Source organism: Cupressus sempervirens, chromosome 7, assembly GCF_028749045.1.
Source record: "Cupressus sempervirens isolate cs-2001-9-10 chromosome 7, ASM2874904v1, whole genome shotgun sequence".
Taxonomy (NCBI): Eukaryota; Viridiplantae; Streptophyta; class Pinopsida; order Cupressales; family Cupressaceae; genus Cupressus; species Cupressus sempervirens.
In genome coordinates this window covers 96,421,641-96,445,209 of record NC_143124.1, presented here as the reverse complement: position 1 = coordinate 96,445,209, position 23,569 = coordinate 96,421,641, and the positions used below count along the sequence as shown (strand labels likewise).

General features: G+C 34.9%; 1 protein-coding gene across 2 annotated transcripts in view; it reads left to right on the top strand.

Moving 5' to 3' along the window:
• Window positions 1-10,131, top strand: part of LOC149545664 (uncharacterized) — a 106,585-nt gene extending 96,454 nt beyond the window's left edge. For both annotated transcript variants that reach the window (XM_089790766.1, XM_089790767.1), the window contains one exon: window positions 9,626-10,131. Coding sequence is in view for 1 of the 2 variants with exons in the window: in XM_089790767.1 (XP_089646893.1) it covers window positions 9,626-9,683 (58 nt within the window). In the remaining variant the exon portion in view is untranslated. The remainder of the gene's footprint in view (window positions 1-9,625) is intronic.
• Window positions 10,132-23,569: the final 13,438 nt, after the last annotated feature.

Here is a 23,569-nt window from a genome sequence, read left to right as displayed (position 1 = left end):
ATAGATCCGAGAAATGAGGCCTAAGAAGAGGATTGGAATGATAACACGACGATTAGCATACAAAGGTCAAACATAGACAGTTTTTGAATAAGGAGGCTATAGCCCATACTAGGAATCGATGCACATACATACATCGTCATTCAATGATAAATATACAATTGTCAATTATCGTATATAATCAATGAGTATCAACTTAATTACAAATTGATGAGGACTTGTGCGATTAAGTTGAATCGATAATAGAAAGAGGACAATAATAATAAACATATGCATGAAGAAGACTAATCAATAATTAAAGTAGTAATGAAAAGGCATGAGATTATGAAGGGACTTAAGGCACATCCTATACAATATACCTCTTCACACAATTATAAAGAGTCATTTGAATCATCTGTTGAAAGGGGAATAACAAGGAACATGAATAAATGCATGACTTAAAAAATAAATAAAAATATATCCGAAGGGATATTATTGAATGAGAAAAGAAATTAATATCTAGTCTACAAGTTATCTATTACATATAGGTGGAATATTTACACAACCAACACTGTCAAGACATAAGCTCTATGCCTTATGGTGACCGATAGGATCTGTAACCATTTTAATTATAAAAATAAATATAAGAAGTGTTAAAGTTTGTAGCTGCGATAGAGATCTTTATCTCTCGAGATCTGGACGTTATTACCGATATTGTCATCTTCATCTGAAAAGGTCACTTAAGTTTAATTTGTAATATTAAATGTAAAGGACATGTGTCATTCACATGCATTGAGGCATGAATATTCGAAGAGTTATAATTAATTATAGGAGTTATGAGAATCTCAAGAGACCTTTCGGTTATAATGTGAAGAGTCTCTTATATTGTTATATATTCGCATCAAGCAAAGGATATTGTACACTAGAACTTTTATCATCAGTAAAATGATCTTTCATTGTGTGGCTAGGTTTTTCCCTTCATTGTAGAAAGGTTTTCCAAGGTTATCTTTTGGTGTTAATTTTCTCTCTAATGATTTCTTTATTGCTGTATTTCATTTTTAGTTTCTGGGCTCTAGTTTCAACAATAAGAAGGAATAGCTGAACGCTATCCTTAATAAAACATACATGCTCAAACTTGTTTATTAATTTTAAGCTAGAGAAGAAGAGTAGGAATGTAATGATGGAGAGGCCTGTGTAAATCTAGCTAATAGGTCATTCCTAAGATGAGATCAGTGTTTGCGAGTGCCATGCATACACGCCCGAGAAAGGCTTAAGGGCTTGGATCTAAAAAGCCTTTAGGGGAACCTGTTTAGTTTGGTGTCTTAGCAACCTATTGCATCTCAACATCTTCCTAGACTGGAATAATAATTGGAAGAGCATGATCTTCTCAACTCACATATAGCTTATTTGCCAATTTACTTATAGTTGTTATCTTTATAGAATGAATTAGGGTTATTAAAGTACCGTAAACATAGATTCATTTATGCGTAATTAGTTGGACAAATTTGGGGTCATTAAATCATTATGATTGGCAGAAGAATCTCAAATGCAAGTAAGTTAATACTTCTTCCCTACAAGGCAAACGATAATGCAGCTCAACTATTCTATGACCGGTGCCGACTGTGTAGATTCTTTATTACAATATCAAACATGAATCTTAGAGTCCAATTCTCGATTCTCGAAACCTCTTAGCAATACAATTCTCTTGCAAATACAGAAATATTCTTCAGTAGTGTTCATAAGAGAGAATAAGTTAGATTGATCAATACATGGTCATCAAATAAGACCAAGAGATATCGTGCATTCATCCTTTGATAGGATAAGCTAAGGAAATTTGAACCCATAAAAACATGAATTAAAAGAATGATGTCCATGAATGTTACCATCTTTGATCATAAACCAAAGAATTGATCAAAGATGGTAACATACTTTACCATGAATTCTTATTGTATCTTAAAACAATGATGCACAACAATGAGAAACTGTACAATTAAAACAATGATGCACAATGTTAAATTTCACAATCAGATTTATATTAAATACTAATGTATTTAATATTATTGCAATATATATTCTTTATATTATATGAAGAGAGTCTTGAATTAATATTCTTGTATTACAAAATAATTGATACTGGACATGACCCAAACACGTGACCCTTCACTTAGCCATCACATTGAAAGACAATCCATGAAATGACGAAGTGGATGTGTACCTTAACATGCCAGATCATGTCACTTAAATAAACAACTGCCAATGGGTAAGACAAAATAGTAGTTGGGGCCCGCCATGATAAGGCTGATAGGGAATAACCTCCCAAGTCATAATGAGTGAGGACAATGGAGGAACGGATATATACTTTGAACGATTTCGCACATAGACCAATGCACTACTCGACATAATGAGGTGGGTCAATGCAATATGGTTAGGGAATAATAGGTAAGAATAAGTTCATATAATAAGTACAACATTATAAATATATCATATTTATACATAAATATTACACTTATATATATATATATATAATGATATCAATATATGTTCTTGATAAGGTTAATTATATGAAACATTATCCGACATAAGCTACAAACGTTAGCACACACCAATAGAAAACCATACACCATAACACAATGATTTGTTGACTAGGAAATCCCTTGATCAAAGGCCAAACTCCGGTGGAGATGACACCCACAAAATAATGTGCTAATATATACGTTCCTTGTGAAAGGATGTGTCACTGTTAGGAGTCAAATACAATTCATTTAGTACAGTTGTCCATGTTAGAGGACAAATCCCTATTAGGAGACTTGAGTCCTTGTTAGAAGGTCTTAACCCTATTAAAGGCTGATAAGAACAAATAGAACAATCATCTAAATGCCCCAACAAATATGAAAAATAATACTTTCAGAATAATATATCCAATAAACATGAATTGAGTGATCTGCAACTTACTTGCGAAAACAGTTCCTTTGAATCAATCAACCAAAAATGATTACTATTCTGCTTTGATAAATATGCATATGTATATACATGCACAGCTATCCATATTATCTGCCTCCGATTCATATCAGGTTTGATACATTGACAAATTGCTATTATGCCGATCAAAGATTGGATTGATTCATTGGTTGCATATTGATCTAACCATATATGATGGTCGCTGCATTACAATGATATCATATCGTGCTCACTGTTCTATCACCCGATCGTGGATGTTTATGTTTTCAGTGCAAGCATATTATTGTTATGATAGTTAACTAATCTTTGTCATGACCCCGTAGGGTCATGACTCTACATGGCCTCTACGGTGGTCATGTCTCTTCGATTTATATACATATGCACTTGGTTCTTGAGATTAGTCAACCATCAATTCCTAACATCGTTGCAGTCCCAAGATCGATCATCTTCTTTGCAGTTTCAAGTATACAGTCATCATTCTCCTTTCAGTCAGCATTATATATAGAAAAGATAAAGTCAGAATCTGCCATCTGCACAAAGTAAGTTTACATTATCCTTATCAATATTTCTATCAGCGATCCAATTTGCAACAACATAGTATCAGAGCAGGTTTAAAGGCAAGATACGTTCAGATTATTGAAGATTTTCATTATTTATCAGATCTCCTTATCGCAAGATGGTACTTGGCATGAGACTCGAAGATAAACTTGAAGTTGCTTCTGATTTTGAAGCATCGGAACTACAAATGATGTTGGCTATGAAAAAGCATGATCTGTTACCTATTATAAGTTCTCCTAGACCAGAAAAAGTCAATGATAATGACCAATGGGAAAAGGACAACTTAAGAGCCATGGAGTTATTGGTAGATGGAGTGAAAAATCATTTACTACCAATTATCACCAAGCTGGACTCTGTTTATGATATGATGAAATCTCTAGAAGATATGTTTGAAATCAACAACACTTGCTGTCGTCTTACTTTGAAAAATCAACTCTAATATAAAAATGAATAGAGGAGAAAACATTACCTCTTACCTTATGAGAGTAATTGACGTAAGAAATCAACTTCTGACAATTGGTCACGTTTATGATAGTAAGGAGTTAATTTTGGTAACATTAAATGGACTCCCTGCCTCATGGGAAAATTTCAGACAAAGAGTATGTGCTCGTTCCAAACTTCCTAAATTTGATCGTCTAAAAGCCGATTGCATTCAAGAAGAATGTAATTTAATATCCAGAGGAATTATTGATGAATCCAAGAATGAAGGTTTTCAAGCTCTCACCACTAAATTAAAAGGAAAAAAAGGGAAAATATTCTCACAAGAGACAAAGGGACTACTCTAAGGTACAATGTTTTAGATGTGACAAATATGGACACACTGCAAATATATGTCCTGACCGAATTAAACATCAAGCATTTTTTGCTGAAGTCAGTAACCCTAATTTGAATTTAGAAACTTCTCCTTTCTAAATAAGTTATTGTAATAATGGTTTAAGAGGGAGTTCTTTTATCATTCATTGTTAAGATCAAACTTCTTTATTTTTGAAACTTGTGTACATCACAAAGAAGTGACGACTTCTTTATGATCAACACTTGAAATTGTAGAAGTTATTGAAAGGTAACGATCTTTTAATAGCTTAAATTCTATTTTTAATAGATGTTATTTTGCATGGTGGATTAAGTTCCTTAAATAGACCACGACCTCCTATTGAAATCAATATCTAATGATGTTGAAATTAGATTTCAATAGAAGTTGTTTTGCATGGTGGATTAAGTTCCTTAAATAGACCATGGCCTTCTATTGTGAAGAACATCTTATGATGTTTAATAATATCACAATAGAAGCTTGTTTTTTTGCATGGTGGATTAAGTTCCTTAAATAGACCATGGCCTTCTATTGTTTTAGATTAAGGTAAAAGCAGGTTTTGAAGGGGCCCCGAAACCCTTTACATCAAAGAGAAAGATAAACCATTAAGCCCAACCAGGTTTTAAAAGGACCTGAAATTAGCTAAACAACTAAATCAGGTTTTACAGGGACTTGTGACCAACAGATGTGACCAGAAAAAACAACCATAAAAACACTGGAACCTAGACAGTCCACAGACTGGAGCAAAGCAGCTTGAAAAACCACCCAAACCAGTATCCAACAAACTAGAAACGCATCTAGTTTACCATCACAATAAAACCAGTCAGCAAAAGGGAACATAGGATTTTCCTTTTGATTTGAAGTTTCCCTTTCGTGATCGAAGGATCATATCTAAAGGGGGAGCAGAAGACTTAGTCTTCCACAATCCAACCATCCTCTAACTTCGCTACCTCAGCAACCCAATCCTCAGAAGACAAAGACCCATGGAACCCTGGGGACGCAGAAGTCGCAGCAAACTCCCTGTGAGAATCAGACAACTTTTGGCCCCTAGGAGGAACATCCAAAACAGGGGGAGAGACCAAAACATCCACCTCAACCACTGGCTCAGAATGAACGCTATCCTCAGCCACAGAATCTGCAAGAACATCCAAGGAATGTTCCACCAAAGCATCCTCCTCAACCACCGGCTCAGAACGGACGCTAGCCTCAGTCACAGAATCTGAAGGAGCAGCCTGGGGCTGTTTGACCGTGTAGTGCTCAGAGGAGGCCCCTGACCACCAAGAAGGTGGTCGCCTAGATTTGGATCTCCCAGCAGCACAACTAGCAGCAATGTGACCCGTCAAGAGACAATTCCTGCAACGAAAAGGGATACCCTCGAAATCCAACAATTGTGTCCAAGAACCCCTCAGGGAATCCAAGCAAATCGCCTCAGGAAGGCCCTTAGAAACATCCAAGTCAACAAGAAAGCGTGCACAGGTCGAATGGAGAATATCCGAAGTGTCAGCATCCACATATAGGAAATTGCCAATAGCATTTCCAATAGTTTCAAAAATCAAATCTTGCCAAAGAATTAACAGAAGATTAGGAAGCCGGACCCAGATAGGGAACTTATTAAAGGATTCCGTGAGTGGATCAAAATCCATATGTCACGGTTTGGCCATAAGTGGAAATCTGCCCAGCCAAGAAAAATTATTGTGACACAAAATAATTTTCTTGTCACTGGAACTTTGAAACTTAGCTATAAAAAAACTTTTTGCACACGGGAAGATGTGGACATTATTATCTATAAGTGGCATCCAGTTCTTGGAGATCCAGACGTGTAGATCAGCAAGAGAGGGCCAGTAACGAACATCTAATAATGTTTATTGTTAATCACAATAGAAGTAAATTTTATGGTGAACTAAGTTCCCAAATAGACTATGTTACAAACATCTATTATGTTAGATATATTTTTTTAATAAGTCTCTATTCTTAGAGTAGTAGTGTCAAATAACATGGTTAGATCCTCTAATATCTGGATTATTACTTCTCTCGTGCTAAAGAGGGAGTGTTGAAGTTTAGCATCTGTCAAAGTAATATATATAGTTGTGCATATATATATGTATGCATATGTGTATATGCATATGTATATACATGCACAGCTATCCATATTATTTGCCTCCGATTCATATCGGGTTTGATACATTGACAAACTGCTATTATGCCGATCAGAGATCAGACTGATTTATTGGTTGCATATTGATCTAACCATATATGATGATCGCTGCATTATAATGATATCATATCATGCTCACTGTTCTATCACTTGATTGTGGATGTTTATGTTTTTGGTGCAATCGTATTATTGTTATGATAGTTAACTAATCTTTGTCATGATCCCGTAGGGTTATGACTCTACGTGGCCTCTGGCCACGTAGAGTCATGCCCCTATGGTGGGCATGTCTCTTCGATTTGTATACATATGCACTCGGTTCTTGAGACCAGTCAACCATCAATTCCTAACATTGTTGCAGTCCCAAGATCGATCATCTTCTCTGCAGTTTCAAGTATACAGTCAGCACTCTCCTTTCAGTCAGCGTTATATATACAAAAGATAAAGTCAGAATCTGCCATCTGCACAAAGTAATTTTACATTATCCTTATCAATATTTCTATCAGCGATCCGATTTGCATCAACACAAGGATCACATCATATGTATCCAGACATACAAGTCATACCATGCATCCATACCCAACCAAGGAAAACAACTTTTCTTTATACCCTTTACAAATAATTAATTAGGCCAACCTGTTAGAGCTTCCCCAATGTACAATTTATTACATAGGAACATCAATACAACCATTACTTAATCTCCCACACGTTACAATGAGAATATTACATTTGCCAATAACAAATAACACGCTTGCTCAATGCAATTGGCTGGTAGTAAAATATATCACACATTACACATTAGTGACCTTCCTAGAATAATCCAAATGCTTCTCACTTCCGACAATATGTGCGGGAAGGAGAAGGGCGCCTTTAGAATAGTAGGGCCCTCTGCTGATCCAATATCACCTTCAATGCCAGCCAGGGTTAATTCCCAGTAGGTTATAATATATAGCCAAAATACCGGCAACTAACATTGTCCATGTTTCTTGTTCATTGGTCTGCTATCAGTCATCACCAAACAATTTCTAACTTAATCAAATGATCACATAAAGTGCAGCAAACATAGATATGACGTCTATACTCATTTTACTACAAACATGTAAGCTCGCATACATAGTTCTGTCAACCACTGTCCTCGCTGATCTGATAAATAACCTGTGATATACAAAATCTGGGTCTGTCATGATGATGCAGAGCATCCTAGGGGAGTCAGCAATCCTGTAGGTTTCAAGCTCGGATTTGTGGAGTTATGGTTTGCATGGTTTGGGGTGTATTCGAGGCATATTAGACAATCTTGTCCTAAGTGCGCATCAAGTTTTGTATTAATCATCTTGGAGTTAGAGCTATTTTGGTGATTGCTGGTTGCGTGTTCCTAATTACTGGTAGACTTTGGAGATTGTTTCCGTGAGCTTTGATTTGATGGAGTTGGTGTGTGCGCTCTTTTATTTGGATTGTTGGATGGCTTGTGGACCTATGTCTAAGTGCGCGTACTCTTATGTTGTCAGATAAGTTAGTTATGCATTGTAAACTTGGGGCTTGTCCTAAGTATTTAATCATTTCATGTATTTAATGTTTGTTGCCAAGCTGACTTGTGGCTGGAGGGTTTATTTAGTATGTGAGTGTTTATTTGCTAGGCCGATTTGTGGCTTGGTTTAGTATAAGTAGACTTGGTTTAGTATAAGTAGAAGGTCTTGAGATGTCTTGAGTCATTAGGATTCAACATGGAGAAGATGAAGTAGCTGAGAGGAGTGACATTTGGCAGAGCTAATAGCTAAGTGTGGGCTTTGAAAACAAGAAGGTTGCTTGGTGGCCTGTGAGCACAAGTTTAGATTCTTCTTGGAGTTCTCTACGAGATTGTGGATCTGGGCTAGCTAGCGGTTGGATCTTGTGAGGTCTTGCAGAGCTATTATTGTAAGGGCTCATGTATTTGGCCATAACCCGGAATGCCTTACACCCGGGCATGTTGGAATAAAAATCTTATGATTCTATTATGAGAATTGATGTTATTTTGGATCTAAATCTTTGTGTTATTGTTTTTATTCCGCTTTGGTTAATTGCTAGGGGCTCGGATATCTCCTTTGGAGATTCTCCTGCCTTGCACTGTGTCACATGAACATGAGAATCAGTGACAACGCATCCAAGTGCCAACAAAGACCTCGATTTCTAGCAATATGTGAGGAGAGGCCAAGGCAGCATGGGGTAGGGTGGGAACTGAGAAGGTGTAATTCATAAATTTATTTTTGTATTGTGAAACTACATGTGTCTGTCATTCATGGTGGTGACATAAAGAGATGGAAAGGGAGAAGCTGACAATGGTACAGCTCTATTACAAGCAATGCTGATGTAATGACTTTAAGCAATTAACTGTTTACTCTTCGCATCTTCTTCACAACTGAATCTGTCCTATAAAAAATACAACATTGTCTTTTTGTTTTTTCTTTCAGGCCTGGTCACAGACTCTAACTAGAACAGTTCACTGGGTGTTCTGTACTATCCTAGTGAAGAATTTCACCTTTATTTTCAAATGCCTAAAGTTAAAAATTCTTTTTTACTGTCTTTGAGAGCTGATTGCTTTTTCCTTGCAATTGTATTTTAAGGGATGAAGAATTATGTCTGATGGGTGTTTGCCTCATAACTTGACCGCAAGTATGGCTGCATTTTCCAAATCTTTTAATGCAATATTAGGAGTTCACGGTTATTTTAGTGCTTATATATATTTTGTATTTGTGTTGATTAATAGCAGCTAGAGACACTCATTTTTTTAATGAGTGGGTTGTGCTTGTCAACGGAAGTTTATATATACATTTTATTTCTTTGTTACTTGTATACTATCAATGAGCTTTTGCACTGAACTTTTCTTTCAACTGGTAAATGCGCATTCTACACTAATGACTTACCTTAATCACAAAATGCATGTTGGTCATTGGTTATTGTACAAGGAGGTAAAGTTAAATTATTTGGTTGATTCATAGTGGAGAGCTTATGCTGAAATATTATTGGTGTTCAAAATGTATTTATATGGGCATTTTTGTTAGTGCTTATTGTACAATAGGGTAAAGGTAGATCATTTGCTTTATTCGCAGGGGAAAGCATACACTGAAATAGAATTGGTTTAAAATGTATTTATATGAGTTTTCTGAGATCATTGAGTAGTAAAAGGGTGATCTTTGCAGGGAACATCGCATGCATCTTGTCCTCTCTACATTATCTATATCACCGAGGGTATGGTAGACAGTTTTGTTACAGTACTACTAAGCATATAAGGAGATATTTGGAAGCTTCACAAACACCTCAGTGATTGCCTGAAAGAAGTCTCCTTTAAAATGTTTTTCCATTTCAAATTATTTACGAGCTTTAAAAATTAAATTGTATTTATCAGGCACATTGCAACTCTTCTCATGTGTTCCATCATTCTTGCTCCAGGCTTGCACCTCCTACCTATGCAAGATTATTGTCATGAGATTGTTTTTCTATTTTATTTTATCTTATTTTAAAGTCAATGGAGGTATGAAGGTTGAGATGCAATTCTTGGACATTTAAGGGCATGTAAATGTGGTTTATCACATGCTAGTATTTTTCTTGGTTCCCTCCTGATTTTACACTGATCTTGTTATCATGTTACACCAAGTTTCTATTTTTGAATATTAGAGGAAGATTATTTATGGAAGATTTAAAAGTATACATGATTTTATTCATATGATTAGATTGATAAGGTATTTATCGAATTTTATATAATCTAATAAACAATATTAAAATTGATTTAATATTCTATACAATAATTGACAAATAATATCATTTTAAATTTTTTCTATCAATGTGTGTATATATATATATAGAGAGAGAGAGGGGAAAATACCACAAGATTGTAAGTTTCAACTAAAAATAAGCCAACACAAATAAAATGTTTACTTGCATCTAATCAGCATATTTTAATATTTTATCAAAATTGAAGTTGATCATACATCATTGCAATTGCAAGAGATTGGCTCATCCAATATAATTCAAGCTGTTCTTGTATCTTCTCTATAACTCTTGGTATCTTTAACATCAAAATCTAGCTTACGGTTTGTGTTGACAGTACTCTACAATTTTTAATCTTGAAGTTACAAGGCATTCTATATAACCACTAACTTCTACAATCACAAGATGTAAGTGTAATGTTCAAGGCTAAAATATTCAATGATTTTTTTATTGTGAACACTCAACCACATGGATAAATATGATTGAAGAGGAATTAAAAATGGGTCAAGAATCACGTAGAAGATGTGAGGAGTTGGAGATTGATCAACTTGTTTGGGTAGAGGCATTTAGTAGGTTAAAAAAGGAAGAGTATTTTCAAACACCAAATCTAAGGAGAGATCCCATGCTTTGCAATGACGTAACTAGACTCTGCTAGAACAAAAAGTAGGAATAATTTGTCATAGGAAGGATGACTAGAAAGTGTCTAGGGCAGAGAAGAACAAGAGGTAGAAAAAATGACTTGGCAATTTTGGCTTGATCAACTTTAGCAAGGCTACCGTTGGTTTTGAATTGAAGGTTGCATGTAATGTTCCTATTTAAGATCTTAATTTGCATTAAAATTTTCAATTAGAGTTTGCATTGCATTTGGAAATGACAATGGATTTAAATCATATTAAGAAACAATAATTGTTTCATAATACACTAGTGCTAATTCCTCTTCTTATAATTACTAATTTCAAGAAGGATGGTAGAATTATTGGACTTTTGTACAAGCACGCTCCCATAACATTCTTATCTATTTTGGGACCCTCCCATTATGTAATTTAATTACTTTTGCCTCTTTCTTCACAAGCACTATATCCTCTCGATTGAAATTAATGAGGGAATAAATAATAAACTACATATATAAAGAGGTAAAAATTTGATTTTATATATAATGTTTGTTATCCGTAATAGAAAAATAAAATAGTATTGTGTAAGTCAATATCTAATTCATAGACAATTAAATATGTTTTAACATAATTTACTGTCATGCCATGCTTGCCAGCCACGTGTTCTTGTTCCAAATAATGCTTCACACCTTCCTATTCAATGCCACTTCACCAATTCTGATTCTTCGATATAATCAATAATCAATACTACCTCTATTTCATTTAATCTCTTATTCCGTCCTCCCTATCTGATGAGTATGAAATGTATAAAATCTGTATCTCTGGTTTCCCATTCCTTCAATACGTGTCAGTTATAAATAATGAATCTTTGAAAATCATTTCCTTTTTATGATTTAAACAACGCTACACATACTGCTCTTCGACCACCTTAGTAGAGTTGCTTTTATATCTTTCAACCCAAAGAGCTAGCAGCCTTGGGAAGTGACGAGTCATACCTCCCTCATCTTGTTCTTTTATAACAATCAGTTTGTTATCTATAGAGTAGTGTTAACCTCTTCAAACATCTCATCGATTAGACTTCCATCTCAATGCTCAATGTTCAATAATTAACTTCTCAAATCACACCTTTCATATTGCTTATGAACAACTTTGGTAATCAACATTATTGTTATTGACTATCTGCTGTCCTGAGTTATTATTAAAGTCACTGTTAGTGGAGAGTTGATGTTGCTGTCTTATTGTATTGATTGTTGCACTCTATTTGATATAATGATTAATGAGTAAAATCTTTTGATTTTTGTGATATGTTTATCAGGATTTAACTGTTTAGTTTTTGAGTTGAATTCATTGATTCCATATTTCATGAGTAGTGATTCAACATGAATCCATCTCTCATGAAAATAAATTAAACACTTGGCACTCATTGGATCTAGGTGATGCTCACAAAGGTGAAGCATCAGGACTTCTTGGGAGTTCACCCATCCCAATACTACTTCAGCTTTAATACATTTAATTACGGAGTTCCCTCCTTGGTTAAACCCACTCTACTTGCAACCCCATTCATTGTAAAACATCATTAATATTTAATTTTTAATTCATAATATTTGAATTTTGAAATTATACATCCTTATATATCTAGTTTTTGATTTAGATGGCAGGGAGAAGATTCTGAAACCAAAAGCATTCATCATATAACAACTAAACTAGAAAGTACAACTTAAGACCGTGACAGTTGGAAGGACCATCCACCATAATATCACAAAATAATAAAAATACATACTGAAAGTTCTGTCACCGCTAGCTAAACTAACAATATCACTAAAGGAGTACAGAATATAAACTACACTAGACCTATCAATAAATAATATCTTATACCTATTGACAAAGAGAGCATTGTTATAGTAGCACTTAACATAGCAACATTTTAATACCATTGAAGGGTTTAACTATAGATATAATTTAAAAAATGACAATACATCTGTAAACCAAAGCACATAAAAGGAGACTCATTTGGAACAGGTAATAGCCAGGCCATTTCATGGTGAGGCGTTTGATTTCCTTTCTCCACTTCTCTGTTTCATCTTTGCGAGGTTTTCCTCCTACTTCCTTTTTTTGATATTCTTCTTGAGATTGCTCTTCCGTTATTGTCATCGCGTAATCATCGTCATTAGTTATTATTTAGGGTGCATCAATCGTATGTTTATCTGCCGCTGATCTGATATAACAGTGGTACAGTTGTTTTTGTGCTGCGATCCCTTGGCCATAGTGGAGAATAATTTTTGGTTGTTGACATATTACCTGCCGTTTTACTAGCAAAAGGAACGATCACTAGTATTGTGTTACTTGCCTTGGTCGCTATTATGCTTTGTCTTTGGCTTCGACTTATAATATCAAATTGAGCAGTAGTCGATAGTCTTTCCCTTGGCTATATATTATCTTTAATTTAAACTTGTTTAATCGTTTGTTGATGTACAATCTTAATTTTAAATTTTATTCTTATTCGTGTTTTAGTTTTATTAATTAAGCTGATAGACTTCTATAGAGGAGCTTTGTTTTCGGATTTTACAATGTCTTTGCTTGGAAATTGTCAACTTATTTCTGACTATTTTGATTTGTTTCCCATATTTCCATTTCTTTCTTTCTATCTAGAACATAAATTATAGAAATAAGTTAAAATTATAGAAATAAATTAATTGTTTTCCCTTACTACTTTCAACGTATCACATTTTGTTTATTCTTCTCTTTTTAAGTTGCAATGTTTTCCATTTTCCCTTGTAATCTATATTTATTTACAATGCAAGTTGTGGGCTTTTATTAAATGTCTGTAACTGTATTTGAATTTGCATTTTAGGTTTGTCCAAAACGATATCAAATTCATTCACAACTATTCTAGAATTATTTTGGGTAAGTTATTTTAGATCATTTCGTTTCATGATTGATGGAGTGGTGAAACCTTAGAGTGTGCATATCTATAGTTTTTGTCTGTCATTATTCGTTGATTAAGTTTTTGTTTTGTCATGGAAGTGATTTCATATAATGTCTTGCAATTGTTTGAGGCTATTTTGGAGTGCTGTGAATCCACATCAAATATGTGTGCCTTGACAATAGGGAGGAAAAAATATGATATACAGTGAGCAAGACATGGAAACACTGATGATAGAGGTAATAACAAAAAAGTTAGCATACTCACTATTATTTTCGCTTGATAAAAATGAATCTAGGCAATCATGATCTCTTTTTTCATATGGAGTGTGAGATTCCATTTATTTACAATTTTTAAATTTTTTTTTGAAAGAAAGAATACCACAAATAGAAAGCTTTGAAATCAAGAGCACAAATAGAAAGCTTCCATGAACAAAAGAAGAATATTGTGCTTATTACCATGTCATTTCCATTCAAAAAAATGTTCAACCGATGTCATTTATTTGACAATAATGTTTCCATTAACATAATATCTTCCAAACTTTATTATGGACAAAATTATGAAATAGGTTATTGATTATATTTAACTTTTATCCATAATTTTTGTTCTTATTTGAGAGCCAGAACGACTTTTTTTATTATGTTTAATGTGATTTTTGAGTTTTAAAATTTGATTATTATTTAATTTAACTTTTATTTAAGTTTTTAAAATAGTTTGAATCAAATTAAAAATCATATCAAGTTTAGATTTGCTTGGTCTTTTAAATATTTATGAATTAAAAAAGAGAAAATTTATTAAGCTTAAAATAAAGGAAATATTGTTTCAATAATCAATAAATTGGAAACATTGTAAAAAAAATTGTTTCTAAAATCAATAAATTGGAAACACTGTCAAGAAAGATTATTTCTAAAATCAATAAACTGTATATTAATTTTATAATAAAATAACTTATTAGAATGATTTAATAGATAAAACTTTGACTTTTGATAAAATAAAATCTTTTAAAGGAATTGAAACATAGATATCTTATATGTGTCAAACAAATATGAAGTTGAAAATAAATAAGTAGAACAAAAAATACATACAATTATCTACACTTGATTTATTTTAATTTTAATTTTTTTGAATAAAACAATATGTTTTTCAATTTCAATTAATCTATTACATTATTCATAATACAATTTATATTATTCTTGTCGCCTAATGTTGCACGCACATAAACATGTAACTGCTAGTTTTTAATGTTATTTCATAAAGGGGACACCACATCGTGACATTGATGTATCTTGTGTGCTAGACAAGGATACAAAGCCTCTCTGTCATATGATCATAATAAAGATATATTTGGAAGGAATCCTAATAGAAAGGAAATTGGAACTTGGGTGGTGGGTAATTAGAAGACTATAATGGTGATTTATTTTATTATTATTTAATCTTATTTTATAAAGGGACATCACATTTTGATGTTGTATTTCTTGTGGTGGACAATGATATACATGTTCAATGCCATATTGTTGGTTTTTCTGGATCACTACAAATGTAATGACAATACCATGTTTTTGGTATGTGTTTTCAAATGACAACGACCTTTTATTTAAATTGAGAATAAGCCATGAAAAGACATGTCCCAACGAATGGGACATGTCTATTTATTAATTAGATAATTAATATAATACCAATTTAATCATTATATATATTGTAACGTTCTCGTCATAAAATAAATTATTAATCAAACCTTTGTTTATGGGTCGATTGATGTAGTATATCTCAGACCCATTTTTATTTAAATTATTTTCATAGATGTGGTCGTCGGCTATCTTTGTAAACCCTTGGGAAGTTCCTCCAAAGGGTATTTAAACATGACATGTAGGTAATTGTTGGTATGCGATTTGGATTATTTTATTTGTACTGCAAATTCTTGTGGAGTTCACTATTGTACACCATTTCGGAAGTGAAAGATCTTCCCTACTTGGCTATTCCAGTTTTGGTGAGATTCAACCTTCACTTTATTCCGTTTCTGTATTACTTGCTTGGGTCTGGCAAATTAGAGCATCATTATTGATTGCGAGTATCATTGTTTATGGACTATTCACACACACACACACACACACACACACACACACACACACACACACACACATTGCACTATCCATTGGCAATTCATTTGTGCTATTGGTTTGTTGGTTTTCATTCTAATTCATTACCAGAAAGGCATACAATCACGCCACACATTGACATTTCTTATTCATACTCTGTATTCACTAGTTACAACCTTCTCATTCACCCTCAGTCCGCCATTGTACAACCAACCTCAAAACACTGCACACCATCCACCTGACAATCCGTATGGATTCCAAGACCTTACTGTATGATCACCTACATACTGTACGACTAGTAAAACCACCATACCGTACGATCTCCTAGACGCGTTGCCCTTCATTCCCCCATCCATTGTGCATCGTACGACCTACCCAGGCTACATTGTACGGTCATTGGGACTTATCGCAAGTATTGTTTGGAAGTGGAATTTGGCAATCACCAGACTCATATACGAGCAATCCAACTCTTGGAGGTGAATTAGACAACGAAACATTATAGTGGTATCAGAGCCAACGATCCTACCAGCTTGTGGACAATTAATGAAAGTTTATAACTAGAAGAGAAGAAGATCCTATTCAGTTGATAGAATGACAGATCAAGAACCCACTCCTGGTGAACTCATGGAGCTATTAAGGGATCTTTTGAGGAATTAAGTTCACAACAACGATACTCAGTGACTTATGGAAGAAACTCTCAGTAAATTAGTAGACAATAAGATATCAGGTGAAAAAAATGGTCACAATGTAGACTCAATGTCGGGTAAGGCAAACCCTCATCTAGTACGCTTTTGACCTTCCATGTTGATTTTCCCTCCACAGACGGAGGTACCACATAGAGGAAAGCAACTAACCTTTGAGGAAGTTCAAGAGCACTTGAGAGAAGATTGAAAGAATGCAAATTTGGAGGAGGATATATCCAACAAAGATTACACAAAATTGAGAATGAGATATTTCAGAGACAGAAATCGAGGATATTTTAACGACGATCTCATAAGAAAGTTGAGTAAGGTAAATCTGCCACCATTTGATGAATCCAAATCCATATTTTCCCAAGCACGAGTAATGAAGGCCGGTACTTACTTTAAACTTAATCCAATGCTAGAAGAAGAAGCAATTAAATTTGCAACACTCCACCTGGAGGGAGTGGCCCATGAATGGTGGCATTATGACATTATTACACTGGGACGTGACTGAGTAAATACTTATGTAGAATTCATTGAAAGATTGATAGATAGATTTGATGGTAAAGATCCAAAACTTAATTTCAAAGAGTTGGCACAACTGAGGCAAACTAGATCGGTTGACTAGTACATCACATAATTTCAAAAAATCTCTATTTTGGTCACAAACATTTCCGAAAGGAGATGGATAGTGCTCTTCATGGATAGACTAACAAAACCACTAAAGGGTTGGGTAAAAGGTTTCAATCTTGCCACCCTTTTGGAGGCTATAAAAAAGGCATAGAGCATGTCATCATCATCGACATCGCCCTCTCGAGGTTACCCACACTCCAAACCGCTAGTATTTCCAAGGGACAAAGATAACAAACCTTTTCCGAAGAAGCCTTCATTGGATGAAGCTATCAGATAGGAGCTCCGAAAGAAGATATTGTGTTTCAATTGCAAGGGACCATGGGAACCTGGACACATATGCCTCGGTAAAGGGAAAATATACTACATTGAAGTCGTATCCAGTGATGAGGATAATTAGGAGGATCTACTCAGAGAAGATGACCACCCCCACGAAGACTCCAAAATGGTTAATTTGAATCATACAGAGAGGATCACCGTATTGGTACGGTGTGGGGGAATCATCGCCCTAGCAGGAAGCCTGAGATGTACGATATTTTGTGTACGAGGAACTCTTCAAGGATAGAGGGTCATTGTGATGCTCGATAGTGGAGTCACTCTAAACTTTATAAACTCATCTTTGGTGAAAAGAAGAGGTCTACCTATTGAGACACATGTAGGATTCCAGGTCAAGGTTGCTGGAGGAACACTTTTACCCTGTACGCACTTTGTTCCATAGCTGAGTATCACCATGGCTAAACACATCGTGACTGAAGATTTCTTTATATTGGAGCTAGATGATATGGAAGTTATTTTGGGCATACAGTGGATGGAGACACTTGATGAATACACACAAAGTTTCAAGAGGACAGACTTCACTTTTGTTGTCGACAGAAAGAAGGTTGTTCTCTGTGGGATAGCCAATGAGGGGCCAAAGGAAGTTTTGGCACAACAGATAGAGGCCATTTTTTGGCATGATGACATTGCATGGGCTGCACATTGTTTGGTTTTGGCAGAACCTATAAAGGACAAAAAATACCCCACTGGGATGATGATATTCAAAATATCTTGAGTACCCACGATAAAGTTTTTATAGACATTCCTTTGGGCATACCCCCCCCCCCCCTATCGCGGGCTTGAGCATACCATTGAGTTGGAAGCTGGCGCCAAACTAGTTATCACCACACCATACCATCATTCCAAAAAATTCAAAGATGAGATCGAGAAGACGATTCATGAGCTACTCAAGAAAGGATGGATCCATCCCAACTCTAGTCCTTTTGCATCATTAGTAGTATTGGTAAAAAACAAGGATGAGACAATGTGCATGTGTGTGGACTACCATGCATTGAATAAGAAAATAATAAAAAATAGATACTCTATTCCCAAGATAGATGAATTGTTGGATGAGCTATATGGTGCAGTTTATTTTTCTAAAATAGATCTCCATTCTAGATACCATTAGATTTGCATGCAGGAAGAAGATGTGGAGAAGACGACTTTCTGTTGTCACTATGGGCATTACAAGTTCCTAGTCATGCCATTCAGATTAATGAATGTACCAAATACTTTTAAGTCTTCCATGAACGAGATCTTCAATAAAGAATTGCATAAGTACTTATTGGTATTCTTTGATGATATTTTTATTTACATCAAAACTTGGGAAGAACACCTGCGACACTTGAATGTGGTCCTAGGGATCATGAAAGCTTAGTCCTTGTTTGCCAAGCAATCCAAGTGTGAATTCAGAATGAGAGAACTATTATACCTAGGGCATGTTGCCAGTAAATATGGAGTGTAGGTCCACCAATAGAAGATTCTAGCTATCCTAGATTGGCCCCCACCAAAATTGCTCTCTTAGTTGCGAAGGTTCTTGGGACTATGTAGTTATTACCAGAGGTTTGTAAATGGTTTCTCTCAACTCAGCACACCATTGACAGATCTAACTATGAAAGGCTTCTTCCAATAGAATGAAAGAGCACAACACACTTTTGATAAGTTAAAAGAAGCAATGAGAAATTGCTCAGTTCTCACCTTACCTGATTTCACACAAGCACTCATTCTAGAGTCTGACACATCTAGAGAGGGTATTGGCATGGTATTAATGCAAGATAGATACCCTATAGACAATGAGAGTCAGAAGCTTACACAAGCAGAGCATCTATATTCCATTTATGACAAAGAGATGTTGACCATAGTGCATGCACTGACAAAGTTCTGGCAGTATCTGGTCGGTGCCAAGTTTGTCATTTATATCAATCACAATAGTTTAAGATATTTTCTGGAGCAATGAGAGGCAAAAAAAAAAGGGTAAGTAAGATTTAGGCTTTTGATTTTGACATTGAATATGTGAAGGGAAAGAACAATGTGGTCGCGGATGCCCTGTCAAGAAAGCTTGCCATATATTTTCTATCTAAGATTTCAGCTAACTAGAAGGTGCACTTATTGGTGTAATATTCCAAAAACAAATTTGCATGTAAGCTAATGGAAAGAGACACTCAAGATGATTGATATAGGGTGGTGGATGACATCATTTACTATAAGGATCAGATATACTTGGCCCCTAAATCCAAACTGAAGCACAAAATCTTGAAGGAAATACATGCCTCACGCTTGGTCGGACGTCTAGGTTTTCTCAAAACCTATAGAAAGCTCAGGGAGAGGTTTGTGTGGAAAGAACTCAAAAGAGATGTGTTGCAGTATGTACGGGAATGTGTAGTTTGTCAACAAAAAAAATTCAAACACACTTTACCTACTGGGTTACTGCAGCCCTTGCCTATAGAAAAACAAAAATGAAAAAGTATCTCTATGGACTTCATCACCAGAGTTCCGAAGGTAAATGGGAAGAATTGTATCTTTGTGGTGGTTGATAGACTGATGAAGTATGCACACATCTTCGCCATCACTTCAAATTTCTAGGCTGCGCAGGTAGTCGACTTATTTTTCAGAGAAGTTTTTCGTCTGCATGGGTACCCTGAAACATTGTTAGTGACAGTGATGATCGGTTTATCAGTATTTTTTGGACAAAATTGTTTTGGTTGGAAGGAATAGAATTGTTGCCTAGTACTAGCTACCATCCTTAGATAGACAGACAAATAGAGATTGTAAACAAGTGGCTAGAAGGCTACCTTCGGAACTCCGCTTCAACACAACGACGGGCATATGTCAAATGGATACATTTGGGAGAATAATGTTACAATACCACTTATCACATGTCCATTGGGATGACATCTTTCAAAGAATTATACGAATATGAATCCCTTTCATTTATCGACATGGCACTTGGTGACAACTGTGCGCCAAGGACAAGGGACTAGCTTTAGGAAGGGCAAGACATCTTGAGATTCTTGAAGGAGAACTTACAAAGGGCTCAGAATAAACAAAAGATCTAAGTTGACAGACACCAGATCGAGAGAAGTTTCAAAGTGGGAGACTTGGTTTATCTTGAACTCCAGCTATACAGACAGTCCTCATTGAAGGCAAATGGGAAAGAAAAATTAAAGCCACATTTTTATGGTCCTTATCGTGTATCTCGCTGCATAGGTGAAGTTGCATATGAAATAGAATTTTCAAAAGAAAGTCACATCCATAACGTCTTTCATGTCTCTTTCCTAAAGAAAGCCATGGGACAAAACATCATAGTTACCACAGATCTTCCACCACTCAATGAAGAAGGGAAGCTCGTATTAGAACCAGTCAAAATATTTTATGTACAAGAAAAGACTCTACGGAACTATACCCTAAGGGAATACTTTGTATGTTGAAAACACTTTCTGTCAGACAACTCGACTTGGGAAGGTGAACACATTTTGCAACATCCGGCATTGCATTTGCTTGAAGACAAGAAAATTTTGGGATGGGAGGGCTATAATGTTCTCGTTGTAAAATAAATAATTAATCAAACCTTTGTTTATGGGCTGATTGATTTAATATATCTCGGATCCATTTTTATTTAAATTATTTTCGTAGGTGTGGCCACCAGCTATCTTTGTTTCTTTGGGAAGTTCTTTCGAAGAGAATTTAAGCACGACATGTAGGTAGTAGTTGGTATGCGATTTGAATTATTTTATTTGTACTATGAATTCCAGTGGAGTTCATTGTTGTTCACCATTTTAGAAGTGAAAGATTATCCCTACTTGGCTATTTCGGTTTCGGTGTGATTCAACCCTCACCCTACTCTATCTTTGTATTACTTGCTCGGGTATGACAAATTAGAGCGTCATTATTATTTGTAAGTCTCATTATTTCTGGAGTATTGACACACACACACACACACACATATGTATGTATCTATACATACATACATATATATATATATATATATATATGCACATACACACACGTGTGTGTGTGTGTGTGTGTGTGTGTGTCTATATATATATACATGTATATACATGTCTACATGTATATATACACATATATACATGTATATGTGTGTATATACACGTATACTTGTATGTATATATACACATATACCTATATATATATATATATTGTAGTTTCCATTGGTGATTCATTTGTGCTATTAGATTGTTGGTTTTCATTCTAATTCATTACAAGGAAGGCATACAATTACACCACACAATGACATTGCTTATTCATACTCCATATTTGCTAGTATATGACCTTCCCATTCACCATCAGATTGCCACCATATGGCCAACCCCAGAACACTGCACACCATCCACCTGACAGTCCGTACAAACTCCAAAACCTTACTGTATGGTCACCTACATACCATTCGACTAGTCAAATCACCATAACGTATGGTCTCTTAGATGCGTTGCCCTTCATTCCCCCATCCACTGTGCACCGTACGATCTACCCAGGTTGCATCGTATGGTCATTGGGACTTAGATCAAGCATTTTCTAGAAGTGGAATTTGGCAATCACTAGACTCATATATGGGAAATCCAAATATTGGAGGTGAATAGGACAACAAAACATTACATATATATAGCCATAGTTTTATTCGACTGAAGCTACCAAACATCAACACTCCCTCTTAGCTGAAGAGGATAAATAAATGACATATAGTAAACCACTGACAATCTTTAGGAATGACAAATTTAAAATATATCTTTGATCAGAAGATATCCACCATTTTGATATGACATATAATATCAAGAGTATTTTCCTATAGAATGTCAATATTAGATATTCACCAAAACTTCGAGTGATGGTCTCTAGAATAGAAACACTTGATATTCACCATGTACTCAATAAGGCAATGATCCACAAAATATCAACATATGATATTCACCCTTTTGATATCACATTTGAGTATTGGTCTCTAGAATAACAATATATGATATTCACCAAATACTCTTTGAGTAATGGCCTTTAGAATGTTGAAATTCAAAATATTCACCAAGTAGTATGAGTAATGGTCTTCTGAACATCAAGTTGCATGATATTTTCCATGTACTCTATGTAATGGCCTCTAGAACATCATTTTGCATAACAATCACCATGTACTCAAAAAATGTTTATAAGGTATGTACATACACAATCTCATAATGCTTACCATATAAATGCCCACCATGCAAAGTATAGTCTATCATGATCTACATAGACATCGTAAGATATCCATCATAATAGAAAATTAAGTTATTGTAAGATTGCAACTTTTCAATAACTTTTGCAAATATGAGTGACATTTTTTGGAAGTTGTCACTTCCTCATGATGTACACAGGGGTTAGGCCCATTAAAAACACATAGTCATGAGGTATATTTATGAATCATAAACCTCTTGACTACTACAATTTATTGATCACTGGAGAGTACATCTCAACATGGTTTACTTCCTTTGAATCAATATTGTTAGTAAAAAAAATTGTCCTTCAAAAAGAATTGTGAAATATGACTCAATGCGCCCAAATGGAAGATAAAAAAGATACGAACAATTCGACGAGTTATCATTAATTGATAACTCTCCTCTGAATTGAGAGGTGCAATTCCCTCGTGAAAAGATATTCAATGAATTAGAGAAATTGACTATGTCTTTAATTTGAAGACATGAAGGTTTGCTAACATTCACCCATCAATATGGAATGAATGCGATTACAAGGTTTATGAATAGAATAAAGAGAGAGAGATATTAAAAAAAAAAACGACCAATCCATCAATCCTCTTTATATCACAGAGAAATGGAGAAAAACATTATTAAATTATGCAACTATGAATGACAATAGAACTAGATTCAAAACATGAAAGATGTGACCATACGATCAACATTGATCCAAGAATTACATCTTCAGCCCATAAGGCCAGACAAACATAACCTATCTTTATTATGAACACAAAATAGAAAATCATATGATAACCTACCCTGCAATTACAAACAAATAAACCACTCTCTCCTTCTTTGTTACTAGCAATATTCAGAAAATATCTCCTCCCCTGTAGCCTTAGGACTCCTGGAAAAAAAGAAGACAAAATTACTTTCCCAAT